We start from the raw sequence: 20,036 nt of genomic DNA on the forward strand, positions 1-20,036 counted from the left end.
GTGAGGACCTTACATTTTACTGAAGAGGGAATTTCTCTGGAGCTTGAATAGGGAAGTTCCAGATCCAAAACTTTGTGCTTTGGGGAAATGAGTATCTACTTTGATATGCAGAACCTCATTTGAACTTCTCAGCCACTCTTTAAGGTAGGCAACACTTTCACAGGTTCAGGGACGTTTCTTCATTTGCTAAAGGTCCCACAGCAAGCAAGTGCTGGAGCTGGGACTCAACTACATATTGAGTACTTTCTGGTAAAGGATTATAGGATATTTAGATTTTTTTTTTGCCCAGATCTATGATTTCATCATTTTGGGGAACTCCTTTCATGAGGAAAGCCCCTCTTTCAAAGTAGATCTGCAAATCCTTTAAGGCTAGTAGACAGACATTTTGTTAGGCATAAGAAGATAAGTGGCTTATCATTAATTAGTCAATCAATCAACACACATTTATTAAATACTTACTTTGTTTCAGTTACTTTGCTAAAAACTGGGAATACAAAGAGGCAAAAGACAGTTCTGTCCCCCAAAGAGTTTCCAATTGAATGGAGAAAACAACATGCCAATAAATACATACAAAGCATTATACAGACTTTGTCCTCTTCTCAGACTGATCTTCTTCCTTTCCTTTACATCTTAGAACCGCTAGTTCTTTTCAAGATTTTAAATTCTATGAAATAGGTATCCTTGATCTAATATTATAAAGCCTTCTATAAAAGCAAATCCACAATCAAAAAGAACTACCTAGAGTTAAAAAAAAAAAGAAGTTAAAAGAGAAGAAAGGAGTTCTACTCACTGGAACATCAACATATTTTGCAGCTGCTTTCACCTTGGATGAGAAAGAAACAGATAATTAATTTGAAATTATTTATAACAAATAATGGCAGTTAAAATGTAGATGGAAACTTATCCAAATACTTACAGTGAATGACAGAATGGATGAGAAGAAAGTGCCTTCATCATACCTTGACAGCTTAGATAGCACCCCTTCCAACACTGAAACAAACTACAGAACAACACAGAACATTAATATTGGGGATAATTTTATCAGTACGAGGAAATATAATAGGCTACTAATTACTGGGCACAATGCAAGAAACATAACATATTCCTTCCATTTTATGTGGAAACTGGGTTGTAAAGAACCCAGATAGTCTTTGCCTGGGTCTCATTAACTCCTAGTACTACTAGCTGATGTAGAAGCCAAGCTGGTCAGTAATCCTGGCTATCACTACAATCTTTTTTTTTTCTTTCAATTTCATAGTCTATTTAAAGTTTTATGATATTTGGTTTCCTTACACTTTATATTAAGTGAAGTAATCTGTAAAGTAAATCTGTAAAGTGAAGTGATCTATAAAAAATTAGCAACAATTTTTTAAAAAGCCCTGAAACTTGATGCTAGTTACTCTTTGAATGGGATATTTAAAACCACTAATAGACAACTTGCATTTTGTATGCATATCCTTAAATAATTTTCAACCTTCAACATACACAAAAAGAAATCTGGGAATTTGAACATTATTCACTATTTCTCCATTTTCCCAAAAGTCTTACATGTAGACTGAAGGAAGAAAGAAGAAAAGATAATGAAAGATCAGTTTAAAAGTCTGTTCTGTGACATGAATGAAATAATCTACTAAATACTAAGCACTTTGTATTTACAAAGAGCTGTCTCAAATACCATTATGACCTTGAAAAGAAACAGAAAACACAGTCCTTGTCTTGAGGAAGCTTATAGGCTATTTGGGGAAGAAGCAATAGACACAAATTAGGTACCTTAAACACATTTACAACACAGCTTATCAAATACTCAAAGTTAGAGTCCAGGTAAAAATGAGCAAATACTTTGAGGGGGCAGAGCCAAGAAGAAGAGATGAATGGAGTTCATTGACTAAATCATGCTAAGAAACCTATGGTCCATCTGTTACAACAAAGTATAAACTTCCAAAGGGCAAATAATGACCAAGTTTTCTAAAACTGAATGGGAAAATTATCAATGGTTAATTTTTGTTCTTGTCAACAGCTTCTTCTAAAAAAGTATTAGCAATTCTAAGGACATAACTTATTAGCCTCAGGTCATCACTGTGGAAGGATTAGGTAACTCAGATCAGCTTGCCTATGTAGTTTATCAATGACTGCGAAATAATTTGTGCAAGATAAAAAGAAAAAAAAACTTTTTCCTCCCTCTCTGTAACATGATGTATGAACATAGAACAGAAATACTTATAAATTTACTATCTCAAAATTTTCAAGAAGATGAAAATAAATATGGCTGTGCAATTGTCTTAAGGGATATGAATATAAAAAGACAAAATCATAAATTACTAATAATTTAAACCCAAATTAGCAGTTTCTTCCTGCCCAATAGGATTACTACTAATCAAGGAAGGCTAACCTCACTTGATGTGGTTTTTACCAACCCAGAAGGCTAATACCCCTGGGCTATGTCAGACCAGGGAAAGGGAATTCCAAATTTAATGGCTCTCTGTGGAAAATGCCTTGTCTCTTGTAACTCAAATCTTGAGAGCAAGTGTGTTCTGGGTGATCTCATTTGTCATGTGGAGAGAGGCAATCTCTAAGGTAACTAAATGACTGTAGAAAGCTATGATATAGTCACCTTTTAGTAAAAGTCTGCTATTAAGAAAAATATGAAAACACACTGATATAGGAAAAAATGGCATGCACTTTGAGCAGTTTGAAGTGCAAAATCCATGTCCCCAAAGTGTGATCAGTTGTGTTCTCTGGATACCCAACTGAGATATGAATGTTCTAAGTCAGGGGCATTACAGGGGTAGGTAGGTGCTCTGAAAGGGACACAGTGGTGATTGCAAAGAAAGGTTTGGGTCAAGTGTTATAATAACTTGGCTGCAGGGGGCAAGGGGGTGGCTCTGGGTGGGGGGTAGATAGATCTTAGGCACTGTTTTTTTTTTGGCTGTGACAATAATCACTCTCCTCTGAGTAGCTAAACAATCCATAGAGTTCTCTCTGAAAGCAGCTGTTTCACACAGACAACTTGAACTGCTAGAATCATGTCACAACATTCTTTACTTCCTAAGACCAATTGTAAGCGTCTCCTTGTAGTCTTCCCTGCTCCTAATGGTCCCCAGAGTGGGCCAAGATCCAGCAGGGACACTTATTGCTTACATGGCAGTGAACAGCTCCTGTTCCTCTGGGACCCTGCCAGCCTTAGCAGAATGTTCCTAAATGAATGCTTTTCTGAGCTAGGCACTTCTGAAATCACCCATGGAAGGAAGAGCTAATTTTATAACTAATCTTTGTTACGCCTAGATTCTAAAGTAATACATCACTCTCAGAAACGCTATGTAACAGCCCAAAACAGCAAAATCCCAAAGAAATTTAGTTTAATGCAGGGCATAGTTACTGTGTCTTTAACTGCTTCCTGTGAACTTTCTCCACACAGCTCAGGGAATAGATAAGTACTTCTGGGTTTGCCTTGTGCTTTCTGTTCTCTGGAGAATGTCAGGTTGAAATGAAACACTGCAATCTCTTTGTTTCACTGGTCTTTATTGTTGATTCGGTTTAATGGGTTTGTTTGAACACTGTTTTAGCAGTTAAGGTCTTTGTGTGTAATTACCTATTTGCTAAATCTCCTATACTAACTCTCAAGGCAACAGTGGAAGAAAGCAGTCTGGAATGAAGGACAAAAATGAAGTGTAAGCTTTGCCACAAGGTATATTAAGGTGAAATCGCCATTGAATTTAAATAACCACTTAAGTTTCACTTTTCCTTAACTGAAAAAAAAAAGCAATGGTAAAAGTAAAAATTCCAAAATAAGGCAGTGGGTATCTATCCTCTAGAATCTTGTGGGTATAAAACACAATATTTGGTAGTTGGATGTGACATTTCATTAGGCAAATATAAGGATATTTGCAGAGTTTCCATCCCAAAGCATACAATTGCTCAGAGTGGTCATAAAAGGTGTTTCACAGCTTGAGGTGAAAAAAAAAAGTGATAGATTGCAAAATTGATAGGAAAAAAAAACAACAGAAATTTTGGGGTCTTTTATGTGTGTTTCCTTTTTGTGATATGATCCAGAACTACTTGCTACACCCCTCCTCCATGCTCTCTCTCAGTCTCTGGAGCTGCCCATTCCCCTCTCCCTGTCTTTCACAGACACACAGACTACTACCATTCCCAAACACAATATTGATTTCAGGTTATGTTGTGAAGAACTGTAAGATCTATATCTATACTTGTTCAACACACACACATATGTTCCTCTTATGTATCACCATCTAAATGACAATAATATGCCATATATACTACATTTTACTTATGTAATGTTCTCTCCTTTTCCAAATGTCTCCCTTTTAAAAAATACTTTTCTTAGAATGAACTCGCTAAAATTCTTCTATGCTAATAATTCTCCATTTGGAAGAAGGCAATTGCTATATACAACTAGTCATGTTATAAGATAATAACCTTTCATTATTTTTGTTGCCAGGTGCATTTTTCCCTGGGCAAACTCCCTGTGCTATCAATATGCTCTTTATATTTTGCCTATTGTTTTGCTATTTTAATCCGTGATACTGTGGCAAGGGAAATGAATATGTATTTTTATATTTGAATGTTATAATAGCAATACTAGAAAAGACTTAGAAGATTTATTTATAGCACCAAAGCATTTAAATTCAGTGGAACAACACCTGAAACTAAGTGGATATCATCAATTCAGGGCCAGCCCTAGATAAAAGAACTAATTAGTTGAAGTTTGTCTTTGGTATCCCTTCCCTGATCATTCTTTTGCCTTGACTTTTTGGATGTTATTTTCCTGTATGAGGCACCCACTGCCCCAAAGCTCTCTTCTGATGGCCCAAGGCTCACTCATTTTCTTACTTCTTTAGTCAGGTTACCTTTTTTGTGTCCAGTTTCCTTTCTGCTAATGGATCTTTATTTGCTGCTCCCTTTAGGTATATAATGACATTTTAACAAAGGGTTTTCTGGAAACAATGGGAGTGATTATATGGCAGATATTGCAAGCCTGTAGCAGCCAGTGGGAGATGTTATACCTTAATGGCATCCACCTACTTCATCTACATGTAATATCAGCCCCATGTCCATCTTATTTTTAACAATATTTTGGAAAAAGCATTTCTTTCATTACATGCTGTATCAATATTTCTTTTAATACTTGAGGACTCGGGAGATTTAATATAATCATTATTATATATGTATGTATGTATTTGCTTCTTTAATATTTTGATGTATCTGTGATTTCATTAGTGGGCACTTGTTTTGATGATGTAAAAAGACAATACATTCATGTCTTTTCATCCATATTATCCCATCAAGCCTCTCCAGAATCTTTTCTTGACTTTTTGAACATCTTAATCTAGTTTTTCAATATATATATATGTACATATATATGTGTATGTGTATATATATATATATATATCAAATGATGTGGTACATGATTTGTTAATAAATTATCTTTTGCTCTTTGCACATAGCTAGGCTACTTCTTCTGTATGTATGTAACTCCTTGGGAAATCCTTTATATTATTTCTGGTGGGTGATTCCATCTAGGTATTATGTGATGGTCTATTCATAGACATCATGGATCCTTCCATTGATTTTTGAATAAGATACATATTTACTTCTTTGGAAATTGGAATGTTATATGATCTCCAGCTACTAACAGAATAATGCTGATGTTAAAAAAAATGGGTGTTTGTTTTAGGAGAAGTTTGGTGTTAATAAAAGCACTGGATAGTTTCCCAAATGCAATGTCATCAAAATCTTCTGACCTTATCCTTCTCTCCTTCCCTCCAACAAGTCATTTCGTCCACTTCCTCCTACATATTGCCTATTATAGCAATATATGTTGCTCAGATAGGCCATATATCACCAAAAGAAGAGAGGATCTAATCAGGGCTTCTTGAAGACTGATTATGGGGGTAAAAAGGGCTGGTGGGCACAGCCATCTCTCCTTCTCTCCTTCAACTTCAAGAAAAAGGGGAGAAAGATGAATTTCTGAGGCTGTTCCCCAAGAACTTTGGTGAATAGAATTAGGTATATCTCAGAGAAGAGTAGATTCTAGGTTATTTGAAATTTTATCTCTGATAAAATTCAGAATTGATCCTCAACAATTTCTTCACTAAAAATTATTTTTTAAGAATTGTGAAATGGAAAACTATCATGCTATAGTAAAAGAGGAAATCAGCAAATTCATAAAACATGGATAGATTCTGGATGAATTGAGCAGAAGCAGAACAATGCATACTGTTATATCAGTGTTACAAAAAGGAAAAAAATATGTACGACTTCTATGAACTGATGAAAAATGAGATGAGCAGAACCAGGAAAACAATACAATACTATAAATACAAACAACTTTGAGAACTTTAAGAGTGCTATCAATCCATTATTTCAGAAGACCTATGATGAAACATATTAACTATCTTGACAAAGAGGTGGTGGATTGAGGTTGCATAAAGATATATATTTTTTTGACCAGAAATAAGGAATTTTTTTTTGCTGGATTGTGCATATGCATATTTATATTAAGAAATTTGTTTCTCCTTTTTTTTCTCAGTAGATGGGAGGAAGAAAAAAATGGCTAAAATTAATTAATTTAGAAAAATCTTCAAGTTTAGTTAGATCAATCCATTTATCTCAGGAGGTAACTATTTTGATGATGGAGAAAAACTAATTCCTCTAATAATTTTAATGCAAAATAAATTTCACTCTTAAAAATTGTTGGAAATTTCTTTTTAGCAAATATCTGATAAGCATCTGCTATGTAGAAGGAACTAGCCTGAACTCTGAGCAAATAAAAACCAACAAAACAAAACAAGTGTTTGATGTCAGTTTATATATATATATATATAACTTGCAATGGAGGATCATTACGCCAAAAAGACACCAACATTAGATCAGGCAGGTGTATATTGAAGAACAGGGAGTAACTCTATAGTTTGGCTAACACATATAGTCAGTGAAAGGCAGCATCATAAAATAAGTCTGAAAGAATATTTTGTTGGCATATTTTGGGGTTTCTTAAATGCAAGGTTATGGGTTGGAATTTTTTTGAGTCAGCAAGGAACCATTAAAGGTTTTTGATCAGAAGTTTAAACTTCATTAAGATCTATTTGCCATGAGAAGAGGAGCCAGTCATTCTTCCTACAGCAAAGAGTGAGGGCCAACCATCTCTTCTCATCTTGTTCAAAAAAAGTGCTAACTTCACAATGAGTCAAGATATTTATGAAAGAAGCCTAGTATCTTTACAAAGAATCTGAACAATACCAGTAAGGTATATTAAACATATGCTGGGAATAAGGAAATCACTTTCCACTTTTGTGCATCAAGGACAAGTCAAGTCATGGGCAATCAAGGGCAAATGGTGATTCAGATAATCATTCCCATTTTAGGTCATCATCTCCTTTGATCTGGGCTAATGCACTAACTTTCTAATTGGTATCTTACTTCCATTCTTCAAGTCTGGGTGATCTATGTGTCAAAGTATTAAAAACAGCAGTAATAACTTGTGATTATACTGTTGGGTCACTGTCAACAATCTATGAGAGCTATGAAAAATTACAGCTATTGGGAAAGTGCTACTAGACAAATATTTGGCAAGTGCCCCAATTTTCAAAAAGTGGAAGGAGGCAAATCCCTAAAACCATAGGCAAGTTAAGTTTGACTTGGATTCTTAACAAAGAAACAAAAACAAAAACAAAAATCCTAGAATATATTAATAAAGAATATAATACAAGATCAAATTCCAGAATAAATTAAGTCTTATTGACAAATTCTAGAATATACAATTAAAATATAGATTTTGAATGCTGAAAAAAGTATAAATAGGTTCAACCAGACTAACTTCATTTCCTTTTCTGTCAGGATTATTGAGTTAGTAGGTCAGAGGAATGCTATGTTCATTCATTGTATATTTGAATTTCAATTAGAAATCTGAAAAAAATTCTAATGCTATCTATGGGGAAATATGTGAATGGGAAAAACGAACTGAATCAGAGTATAGATTTAGTACTGGTTGAATGATTGGACCAAGAATACAGATGGATTAACTTTATCCTGCAAGGAAGTTTCTAATGGAGTGCCACAGAGCTCATTCTTTGGTTATATTTTACTTGCTGTTAAAGTAATGTCATGGATCAAGGTACAGACAGACTTATTTCAATTCTACAGGTATTTGTTAAGTATTCCCCATGTAATACTACGTAGGCACAAAGGACAGTGATACAAATATGATTGTCCCTCTGCTGTTCAGATTTGTAAATGATTCAAAACAGGGATTGTTCTATATGTTGGATGCCGGAATCTGAATTCCCAAATAAATCAAGAGGCTTGAAACATGGGACAGCACAGATAAGATGAAATAGGATTCACATAAAGTGCTGTGTTTGTTTTGTTTTGCTTTTGAAATCTTTTCCATCTGTTGTAGCATCCATTCTTAGACCAAAGAGTCTTAACAGCTAGGCAATTGGGGTCACACAGCTAGAGTCTAGGGCCAGATATAAATTCTGTTTGTACTGTAAGTGTACCCCACCCCCTACTTTTTCTAAATGCCTGTACAAGTACAGGTTGGGAAGCCTTTGCTGGATAGCTATTAATGTTATTTTGAAATCTTAGCATAGTGCAAGCTCAAAATAAGTTTTCAAAAAGTTCTGTAGCAATAAAAAACAAGAAGAAGAACAACAACCCCTAATGCAATCTCAAGTTAAATTAATTGCAGCACTGAATCCAGAGAGTCAGTATGAAGCAGAGTTTAGAGAGCCAACTTTGGGGTCAGGAAGATGTGGTTTCAAGTTCTGTCCCCGAGACATACTGGCTATGTGATTCTCAGCAAGACAATCTCTCAGCGCCAGAGGCAACTGTCTAAGATTATAAACTGTGCAACAGTTGCTGATCTGCATTGGCAGAGGAAATTCCCTTCCATATATTCCTTACACCGATGCAATTTGGACCAACCCTTCCCCCTCCAAAAAAGTGTCTTTAATGAAGAAAGCTTTACTGAATAATAATAACAACAACGATGGCTAACATTTATATAGTGCTTTAAGGTTTATTATCTTATTGGATCCTCACCAGAACTCCCTGAGGAAGGCAGTATTATCTGCACTTTAAGGATGATGAGGAGGAGAAAAGTTAAGTAACTCTACTCATGAAGCAAGTGTCATGGGCAGGATTTGGCAATGAGTTCTAGACACCAACATTTTAGGAAGGCCAATGAGAAACTGGAATGTTATGAACTTGCTTGGCCTCCATATGTAAAAAAAGCCATTGAAAGAATTTGGTCTGAAGAATAGAAGATTTGTGGGGGGCATTATTACTACCATCAAGTATTTCCTTGAAAGGCAGAAAAAACTTGGGCTGAGGGGACAGAACCGCAGGCAATGGGCAGATGTTTCCAAGACACAAGTCTCAATTCATAAGGGAAAAAAAATCATTCCTAATTATAAATTAGAAGGGACTTAATGTAGAATAAACTGCCTGAGCAAATGTCCCTGAAGACCTTCAGAGAGGCCTGACATCATTTCCAGGGGATTTCTGTTGAGGTTTAGGGTAGAAGAGAGGACCACTGGGGTCTCTTTTCATCTTGACTTTTCTGTTATTTTGTGATCTATTTCTGGAATGAGGCTCCTAGTGACTAGTATGATCTTCTGTGCTATCCTACTTTATTACAGGTGGTGGAATGTCACAAGCATTCCTGACCAGTCAGGCTGTACTGAAAATCTACAGCCTAGTAATTCCTCCCTGAATTCAGAAGGGCTTTTGGATCACCCAAGCAGAAGCCATAGAAAATAGAAGTGAAACCCCCTAGTTAGCCAGAATTAAATAAAACAGAACCCCTTTTGCCTAAAACCTCGTATGGAAACTTTCTGTTTGTTTTGGTGTGGATCTGTGATTTCTTCAGTATAGAGGCCTCAGAGAAGAGACTTCCTGGACCAAGGCAGCCTGGTGACTCAACTGCCACTTATGAATTATCTAAGGGCACTGAGAAGTGAAATCAAATTGCTGGTCCAAGTTCCTACAACCAATAAGTGTTGGGACTTGAATCCAGGTCATGCTGATTCAAAGGCCAGCTCTCTCTGAACTTTGAAACTGCAGCCCTTTCCCCATTCCCCACAGGCGTAGCTTCTCCCTTCCTGAGTGACTCAGGGGTGTCTGAGTTTTAGTTGCCTCTACGGCTTAAAAGACTTACAAATCAATTAAATAAAATAAAAATAAAAAATAAAAAAAAGACTTACGAAAACTTTAAGGATATATATATATATATATATATATATATATATATATATATATATATATATATATATATATATATATGGCTGGAAAAGGAGGGGAACCAGTAAGGAATCCATTGCAAAGCCTAGCAGGCTGACAGCTCCAAGGTTTCCCTGGCATGTGTTTGTTCTCTCATACCCCAACACATGTATATATACACACCCACATGTATACACACATGCATGTATGCACACACATATAACATATACCTGCTTCCACATGAATAGGCATACATACACAGAGACCTAGAGACCCCCCACACACAGGCTAGTGGAGTTTCTCTAGTGTGCTGGGCAGCAACTCTAGGAAGAATTCAAGGAAATGAGAAAAACACAGAATTAAAAAGGGATGAATGGGTTGCAGTCTTTCCTGCCAACATGGACAAAAATCCATAGATTTAAATAAGCAGCTCTTAAGAAGAAGCTGACATGGGAAACATTTCCCCAAGAACTGCTGCCAAGGGTGTTAAAACTCATTTCTCTCTTTGTCCAGGTTGCTTTTTGGTGGTTGTGGATTTCTCTACCTCCGCTCAGCAGCCAGCAAAGCATGCTGTGCGTGCGTGGGCAGTGCGGTGGTGATGGTGGACAGAGGAGGAGGTGAACATTTCTGAGGTTTTCCCTTACCTTCCCCCAAAAGCCTTGATCTCAAGAAGTCGGATTAAAAACAAGGTGGGAACTTTTATCCTTGTCTTTTTCTAAACTTAGGGCCCCAGGAAGGGGAAAGAAAGAAGGGGGAGGGCGTTATGAATCATGCAAATAAGTATAGTGCAAAATAATACATAAGCACAAAAGAAAGGTGGAAACTGGTTCGGAGAGACATTTGAAAAGAAAGAAAGAGGCATTGGGGAAGGCATATCTGCGCCTCCATATAAATACAGGAACTAGTGGAATGTGGATTCTTATTAGGGGCTAATAAGAACAAGTATTCTATTACAGTCTAGGAGGACCAACTCTTTGCAAAATTATGGAGGAGGTGAATATGTCTTTGAAGTAACTTCCTTTTCTTTCCATGCTCATTTTCCCCTCCTTCCCCCAATAGCGTTTCTCCCCTTGAAGCACTGAGTATTTGGTCTGTTCAGTCCCTCTTTCTCCTTTCCTGCTCTTAAGAAGGACTGATGCTGCTTCAGCATAAATTGAAATACCCAAGTTTATAGAGTGAGACTTTATCTTTGATTATAGGATGAAATGGCTTTATTCCCTATTAAAGGAAGAGCAAACCTTTGCAGGGAGCTGGGAGTGGTATTTTTTAGTCACAGGAAGCAGGCACCCCAGCAATGTAGGTGGCTCTCAATTTTGTCCATCTATAAGGACAGTTTTTTAGTTTAGATGAACTGAGTACCTAACATGGACCCCATCCCATATGCACTAAACTGAAGGCTGTGCCCTGAACAGAAGATAATAAAAAATCATGAACTTCCAGCAGCTTTGCTTAAAGGCAAAGAAATTCAACAACACCAACACTAAAACAAAGCAATAACTTGTTGTGAACCTTATGTCCAAAGTCTTAGATGAAACTAGTTTATGCACTTCCATTTTTTCCAACTAATTTTTTTTGTTCAATCACATTAAAAGTAGGAAATGTGGATATTTCTAGTAATTCTACATCTGGAACCAATGCTTTATTTAGCAACAAGAATGACAAAGGGAATCGTGATATATTTCTTTACCTTTGAGACCAGAAGGGAAATGATGTCTTTTACAGTGTCTTCGATCAAATCGTCTATTTTTGAATGATACTGTTGCTGGGTGTTAAAAGACAAAGATGCATTAGTGTGGATATGAACACAAAACTTTTGTCATAAGTCATAAACACTTTAAAAGCTCAAGCCTGACAGATCAGATGTACTCGAAATGATCGTTTTGAACCTCAGAATGACAAAACCTTGAAAACGATCTACCCAATCAACACTTTTTTTACATTCCGTGTTGAAAATTTTCCCATGCAGGCTGTTGAGTTAAGCAGCTAATGGGGTTATTATTTAGATGAATTGAGTTCTTATTCTTATTCAGGCGAAGGAATGTGAAGGATACTTTTTTTGTCTCCTCCCCTATAATTACGGTGGTCGTGTATTTTTCTAAAGGGTTGGTTTAGCTGGCGAAGCAAAAAGACTAGAAAAAGATTTAATTAATACAGCATTTCATGTCTGACAACTCTCATTCATAAGTTATTTTAAATGTGCTCTAGAAACAAAATGAGCTCCCAATTGTTCATTCTAAAAGGACCTTTTTGTCAGCATGGGGAGCAGCAGTTTATACAATTCTTACAATATGCTCAAGCAAGGGCAAAATTAAAATTTCATCAACAAAGGTGAATGGATGGTAACAAATTAATAGGCCATAATAGGTATTATGAAACAGCACTCCCTCTCCACAGTCACAGCCCTGCTTCCTCGTGAAAAAGACGCCTTTAAATAAATAGAAAAAAAGATATATTTAAAATAAACCTGAAAGACTTTTTTCCTCCCTTTCTTTAGAGAATGCTACAGAGTTCTATTCTTAAATTAGCAGGAGCTAGGGCTTATACTGCCCTGTGAAGGGACATCAATTTAAACAGTAATTCTTCCTTTAGAAACATTTATCTGACAGCACATTGTCCCCAATAGCCACTTCACACAAAATGTGACTTGTAAAGACTAACCCTATCTTGATAGTTCAAGGCTTCTTGCAATGGCAAACATAATGCATAGAGGGAAAGTACTGAGGTCAGTATAAACATTAGACCAACTTAGCAGCTGCCAAGTGAAGAGTTTGCTAAGATGTAAGTTTTTGAAAGCTGTCTTTCCCCCCCTCTTTCTGAAAACATGTCTCAAAGTTTCCACACAGAGTAAAATACCGACTTAGATCTGCTTTGGTGTATCAAGGAAATGATTTTTTTTTCTTATTGTGTCATGAAAATTATGTCTATTAAGCTTCTACCTGCATGGAGCCCAACAAAGGAGGAGGTTAAATTTGTTTGTGTGTGTGCATGTGAGTGTTTATGTCTATTATATGCATTCTTCTACAGATATGTGATTTTACCTTTTTGAGGGGTGGGAATGTGGGAAAAGACATCACAAATATATAAAAATTTATATATATATATAATATAGAGTATATTCTTAAAAGATCTCTCTCTTTCTCCATGTATATATATATACATATATGTATATATATATATACACACATATATACTTCCAAGGGTAAATATTTTATTTGATGGAACACTAAAGGTTTGCTGAATTATATTATTGTTGAATCTGTGATCCTATTAGCCCCCACACTAGATCTTTCCCCCAAAGCAAAAGGATATGAAATATGGAGAGTAGTTTGCTATTGCTGAGGTATAGGTATAGTAGGTATAATTTCTGATTTTTGCAAAGCTCAAAGTATATAAAAAAGGGGTGGGGGTGTAGAAAAAAGAGCCTTAAAAAGCCAGTTGGCAGTTGAGGTCCTGATCCAGCCTAAATTACCCACTATTTTCTGAGCCAGGCAAGCCCTCACAAGAATATGTTTCCTAGGCCCCCAGCAACTGAACTCTCTATTCAGAGAGAAGGCTGGTTTGCTGAAGAAGCCATTCCCCCACCCCTCATCAAATTGTTAGGAGGAAAAAAAATAATTCTTCTTTTCCCCAGAAGGTCCTCCTCCTCACCCCCCAAGCTGAAAGTTGTAAAGCTGACTGGGTGGTGGATGAGTTTATGTAAATAGACTCTGCTGCCCATCTCATGTTTTGCCACTCTCTTTTCATAAAACTCCCTTCCCTCAGATTTGGCATCTCTTCAAGCAAGAGGGAACTAATCCAGCCTCTGACTGTAGCCACTCTTCAGTGTGGATTAGGGAAGGGATTCAGCATATAGATTCAAGGTTTATTTAATTTCTTATGAGACTACAGATTTTATTTTTTTTTGTGTGGTAAACTAAGGAGGGCTTTAAAGAAAGAAAGTCAACTGGAAATAATCCAATGGATTTGGCCCCAACAAGATCCCCAAACCTTCTCAGCTGTTGAGATTTGGCTTATTGACATCCTAATTTTCCTCAGCTTTCAATTTGTATAACTTCATTGGGTTATTTAATGACCCCCAAAAGGTGTCCAAATATCACCAAGAAGAGTTCCTGGGATGCCTTTATATGTTAAGCTTTTGGGTCAAGTTAGACCCTATGTTTCCTGGAAGCAAATATGGAATGAGTCATTGTAGCTACCATTTAATCCCCTTTTTTGATTTAAAAGGATGAAATCCATCATGGACCTTTGGAATGGTGACTGTCTTTAAAAAAATCACAGCTGGATTTAGCTTAGCCTCTATTAAAATTTCAAAAGAGATTTCTAGAGAACTCTGCAGTTATGTTAAATAATTGATAACTCTGGATAACCCAACATTTATTTATTCAGATTTTAGATCATTTTAGTCAGGCAGCCAATAAACATTTACTTAACATTTGCTATGTGCTGGTTACAGTAGATCTAGGGACAGTGGACAATGAATGAAGCCATCCTTATAATCATGGCTCTTATATACCATCATATATTATTCTATTAATAATAAGATATATTATTATATGATTAATATTTTTCCAAAAAAATTTTCAAGGCCCAGACCTGTGATTCACTTGCTATATGAAACCCTTGATAATACATAAATCTCTTTCTTTTAATGCATATCTGCCCTTGATCTCTACCTTGTAATGTTTCCTGGCAAACTAAAAGGTTTTAACTTATCCAGAGTCACATACTCAGTCAGTATGTGTCAGAAATGGGTTTTGAACATAAGTATTACTGAAACTAGCTAGGGTCAGCCCTCTCTGTCTCTCTTCGCCATATCATGATGTCTCACTCAAATTTACTTTTTAAATTATATTTGTCTTGGGGAAGTATTAATATAATCTCATAATAATAGAGCTCCTTTTATACACTTTGATTGGCTAATAGGTGGTATTGGTCCAGGAATACAGTGAAGGTGGTCTAGAATTTGATATTTAATACAGCACAGAATCCTCTACATGAATAATTTAGAATGAACAATATAGGATCACAGATTTAGGATTTGAAGGGACCTCAGAATTCATCTGGTCCAGTCCCCTCATTTAAGTGATTTGCCCCAAGTCACACAGGCAGTAAGCATCCCAGGTAGTAAAGGAAGTGAGTCCTTAGATTCCAGAGCCAAGCCTTCCACTACATCATACTAATGCACTAGTCAATACTAGAGAAAATTTTATGACAGTTGGATAATATTAAAAATAATTTCACAGCCAAAGAGGAACAATCTTCATTTGGATTTATATATTGCACATTAAAAATCAGGAACACATGTTTATTTTAGCCATCTCAAAGGTCCTAAAAAAATCTGAGTTTCTATTTGCATTGATATCATCATATTCTAGGCCTTTCAGAGAAATGGGTAAAATCCCCCTTCTGAGTCCTACTCCAGCCGGTAAGCAGTGATTCTCTTAGCCTCCAGGGTAAAGGCAGCACCCTTCAGGACTTTTACTCCTTTACCGGACCTTGTCAGGGATGAGAAATGGGAATCGAAGGAACAGTCACTTGTCTAAAATCCCAGCTTTATTTTACACCAGGAGAACTCAAGATCAATTCCCCTCCTCATTCTCCCCAAACCACCTAAGAAATGAAGACTGACTAGTTCCTCATTCAGTTTAATTGTCTTAAAAGTTTTGCCACAACTAATGGGATGAGTTTTAAAGATGCTGGATTGTCACTGGAGGGGACAGAAATTTTCTATCCTGAGAACTAGCAAAGCCCAACGAGAGATGGGCCCCCATGTTGCCCCGTGAATGTGCTTTCATCCTCGATGGATGGGATCATCCAATGAAGTGGCTTTGAGGGCAGATGAATGCCTGTGGCCCACTGAATGCTCTGCTTTTCTGCTGTGATGCCTAACGAGGTTTCTAAATACGGTGGTGGTTTTGTGATCTCAACATCTGTCCCGGAGGGCCACGGCTGGGATTGCTGACTCATTTCACACAACTGTCACATGGTAAGAGCATTCAGCCACTAATCAGTCTATTAAACACGATTCTGAGTAGTTACAGAGCATGCTTGCATCATCACATGTCACGTAAGAAAACAGAATAATAATTTGCAAACACATAAGGCTTTGCCCCAATAGCGATGAGAAAGTTGGAAAGCAATCACAGCATAACAATTTTTGGCAGACTTCTGAGGAAGTTTTCTCAACAGCAACTGAGGACTCTGTCCTTGTAGTTTAGGGAATAATAGGCTCTCTGTTTGCTTTTAATTATGAACTATCTAATTGTGAACTATGATTAAGTTTCACACTTGTATACTGATAAAAACTTTTTACTGAAGCATATTGAGAAATAGCTGGACTTACTATAATGCAAAACAAAATATTTAGAAACACCATTTTTAGGTTATTTTCCAAAGCCTGGGTCCACAAGTTGGACCTCTGCCTAATTTACATGCTTAGCAAGTGGCTGAAAATCCTTTAGGCAGAGATGATACTCCTACCCAAAGCAGTTTTGGGGCAAGCAGAATAAAGAAGAAAGATGTTTTTGGCTATGGATTTGCATTCATCAGGGATAATGCTATCGGTAAATTTATTTGTACCATTTTGCAGCATAGTTATGATATTTCAAAATATACCTTTAGTACTGTATGAATCACCAGTTATAGAGAAATTAATTTTCTTAAGATTTCTAGTCTTTAAAATCATTCCCCTAAGAAAGTAAAGAATTGGTTTTTAAAGAGAATAATTCATTGATATTTATGAGGATTTTAATTAGAAGAAACTATAAGATGTTTGTCATAGTTATTGGATATTAAAGAAAGAGACATGCTTATTTATTCCTTCTTTCCTCCTTTCCCCCTTTCTCTCCTTATAAGCAGATTGAGGTACAGAAAAATGAAATTCCTAGTCCAAGATCAATCACATGGATAATTAATGACAGAGGTGGGTATAGAATCTTTGGATTCCAACTCCAGTGCCCCTTCTACACCATTTTAGAAGATTTTGGAATAGCAATATATAATATTAGATTCTAAGAAGCAACGAATAGATGGAATTTATAATGATGGAAAGAGGCAATGGCTTTTAAATTAGAGGAACAAAGGAATTTAATGTATGATTTTGAGCAATCTGAGGCATTTGTGTATTGAAAAATTTAGATGGGCAAACAAGAGATACTGGTATCCTGGCTATTTCTTGCTTGATAACACAACTAAAGGTAATGATTTAAGTGATTATAGACTAAGGATGATTGAAAATGACTTAATATTTTTGCAATATTTGCATTTAGAGTTTCAAAAGTAATATCTAACTGAATTTTTACAAACTATACCTTTCCACTGACCTGTAAATAGGATTAAGCTAGTTTGAATCACAGGCACACATATATAAAAATACACATATTAATTATGATCAAAGCCTGAAATCTATTCTGGATAAATTTAGTCTGCAAAGAAAGGTAAAGATTAGGAATTTTACAAATTATCTTTCTGTCTGTAATTGCATTCTCAAATGTTTAGTAAGTTTTCATTTTCTGGCTTACTTAGAGTTGTTCAATTCATTAAGTAAATATTTAATTATCTACTGTGGAGTAGCTAGATGGCACAGTGGATAGAGTGCCAGGCCAGATTGAGTTCAAATTTGGTTTCAGACACTTATTATCTATGTGACTCTGGGCAAGTCACCTAACCCTGTTTGCTTCAGTTTTCTCATCTGTAAAAATGAGCTGGAGGAGGAAATGACACACCATTCCAGTGTCTTTGACAAGAAAATTCCAAAAAGGGTCACAAAAAGTCAGAGGTGCCTGAAAAACAGCAACAAAAACACTATATGCAAGATACTATTGGTATATACACAATTTGTTGCACAGGGCCCCTGATAGTTAATCATTTTCAATTACAAAGAGATCAGTGTAGAAGTTCACACTTAGAGAAGAAATTAGTCTTAAGAAGAGAAGTTTAATGAGAAGTAAAATTTAAAAATTTATTAATTGTTCTCTAGTGTTAATATTAGGAAGTCAGATATTAGTCATAATGCACATTTCCACAAGTTTGACACTGTTTTTATAATGAGACAGTAGCAACAAATTCACCTATCATAACCAAGTCTTCCATTGTATGCCCTAAAGGGTAACTCTCCTCTCAACCTCTCCCCCCACAAAGAGAGAGGGGAGTGGGGGAGAAAGAGACAGAAGTGGGGGGGGGAGAAAGAGACAAAGGTGGGGGGAGAGAGAGAGGGAGAAAGGGAGATGGAGGGCGAGAGAGAGACACAGAGAGAGAGAGAGAGGGAGAGAGAGAGACACACACACACACACACACAGAAAGAGACAGACAGACAGACAGACAGACAGACAGAGACAGAGACCCAAGAACTTTTGTCTTGATTAAGGACATAAGTACATGAAAATATTTGCATTTCCACAATCTGAAAAAAAATTAAATTACCATTAATGTTCTCATTTAGCCTAAGGGAAAGTTGAATTGATGTACAATATATAAATATTGTTTCTCCAATATTGAAAATGCTAGTCAGAGGGAAATCTCCAGATATGATCTATGCTACACTATTTTACTTATAGAATACCCAAGAACCTCACTATAAAACTGATTTGCTATGGAACCCAATTTGGCATAAAGCTAGATCTCTCAGGTTCTACCAAAAAGTAGCTTTACGCATTAAGTGAACCAGATAAAAAAGCTTCAATGTTGCTTATTTTAGCAATACTATATGCACATATTGGCACAGTAGAGAGAGCACTGGGCTTAAAAATCAGGAAGATCATGTTCATGAGTTCAAATCTGGCTTCAGACACTTACTAGCTATGTGACCCAGGGCAAGTCCCTTAACCCTTTTGCTTCAGTTTCCTCATCTGTAAAATGAACTGGTGATGGAAAAGGCAAACCACTCCAGTATCTTGGCCAAGAAAACCTCAAAATGGTATCATGAAAAATGGGACACAACTGAAACAACTGAACAACAATAAAATACACCTATAAAGATATGAATAAAGTGGATGTAAATATATGGCAGTTTATGATTCATGGTCTGAGGTCTACTATGACTATCCACTCCATTTCTACCTCTTTCCTCCCATTTTCTCAGAGATGATTCTCCCAAAAAATAGTAAGCAAGTGGCATCAATGGTAGGGTTGATGCCTCAGTTAAGCTCAGAAACAACCACTGCTAGTTTTAGGGACCCTGAATGTGATTTTCTTGCACACCCTTTTATAAATAACCTATAGATAGGCTAAACTACTTGACATATTTGACACAGATTCGTACTTGTGATTCAAATTAACATAATCCTATTTTATCGGTCAGTGGGAAATGAGGTTTATAGAAATTTTCTTAGATATTACTCTTGAAATATTAAATGCAAATATTATAAAATATTTGACAAATTTATTTGAGGTCTTTGGGATATTGGGTTACAAATGCTATGAAATGAAAATAAAGGGGTGGAAAAAAAACAAAATGTTTTCCTTTTGTTTTTAAATAAATTACTCTAGAAAGGACACATTTTCATCTGAGCACTATTTTTGAAAACGTAATACTTAATAAATCTAATTCCATCTAAGCTATGCATCTAAATGAAGGGAATTCCATGTAGCTAGTATTAGTAAATCATAGGAGGGCCTTTTTATTTTGTCCTAAATGACTTTACCCTTTTTTGTTTTCCAAGAGAGCGAGTGATTGGTTCTAAAGAAACCTACAACATTACCTGTGGTGGAAGGATTTACTTTGGTTTCAATTATTTATTGGTCTGTTGATGTAATGATACTAGCAGCTAGTTTAAAAACACCTAAAAACAAGCTAA

The 20,036-nt window shown here is 36.1% G+C and overlaps 1 protein-coding gene across 10 annotated transcripts in view; it reads right to left on the reverse strand.

Moving 5' to 3' along the window:
• The window catches only part of CADPS2 (calcium dependent secretion activator 2), a 758,482-nt gene that overhangs the window by 64,132 nt on the left and 674,314 nt on the right, over positions 1 to 20,036 (reverse strand). For all 10 annotated transcript variants that reach the window (XM_056799641.1, XM_007504220.2, XM_056799643.1 and 7 more), the window contains 3 exons: positions 11,930 to 12,004; positions 917 to 1,000; positions 791 to 823 (listed from right to left, as the gene is read on the reverse strand). In XM_056799641.1, coding sequence (XP_056655619.1) covers positions 791 to 823; positions 917 to 1,000; positions 11,930 to 12,004 — 192 coding nt within the window. The remainder of the gene's footprint in view (positions 1 to 790; positions 824 to 916; positions 1,001 to 11,929; positions 12,005 to 20,036) is intronic.

The sequence above is a fragment of the Monodelphis domestica genome, chromosome 5 (assembly GCF_027887165.1).
Source record: "Monodelphis domestica isolate mMonDom1 chromosome 5, mMonDom1.pri, whole genome shotgun sequence".
NCBI classification, from domain to species: Eukaryota; Metazoa; Chordata; class Mammalia; order Didelphimorphia; family Didelphidae; genus Monodelphis; species Monodelphis domestica.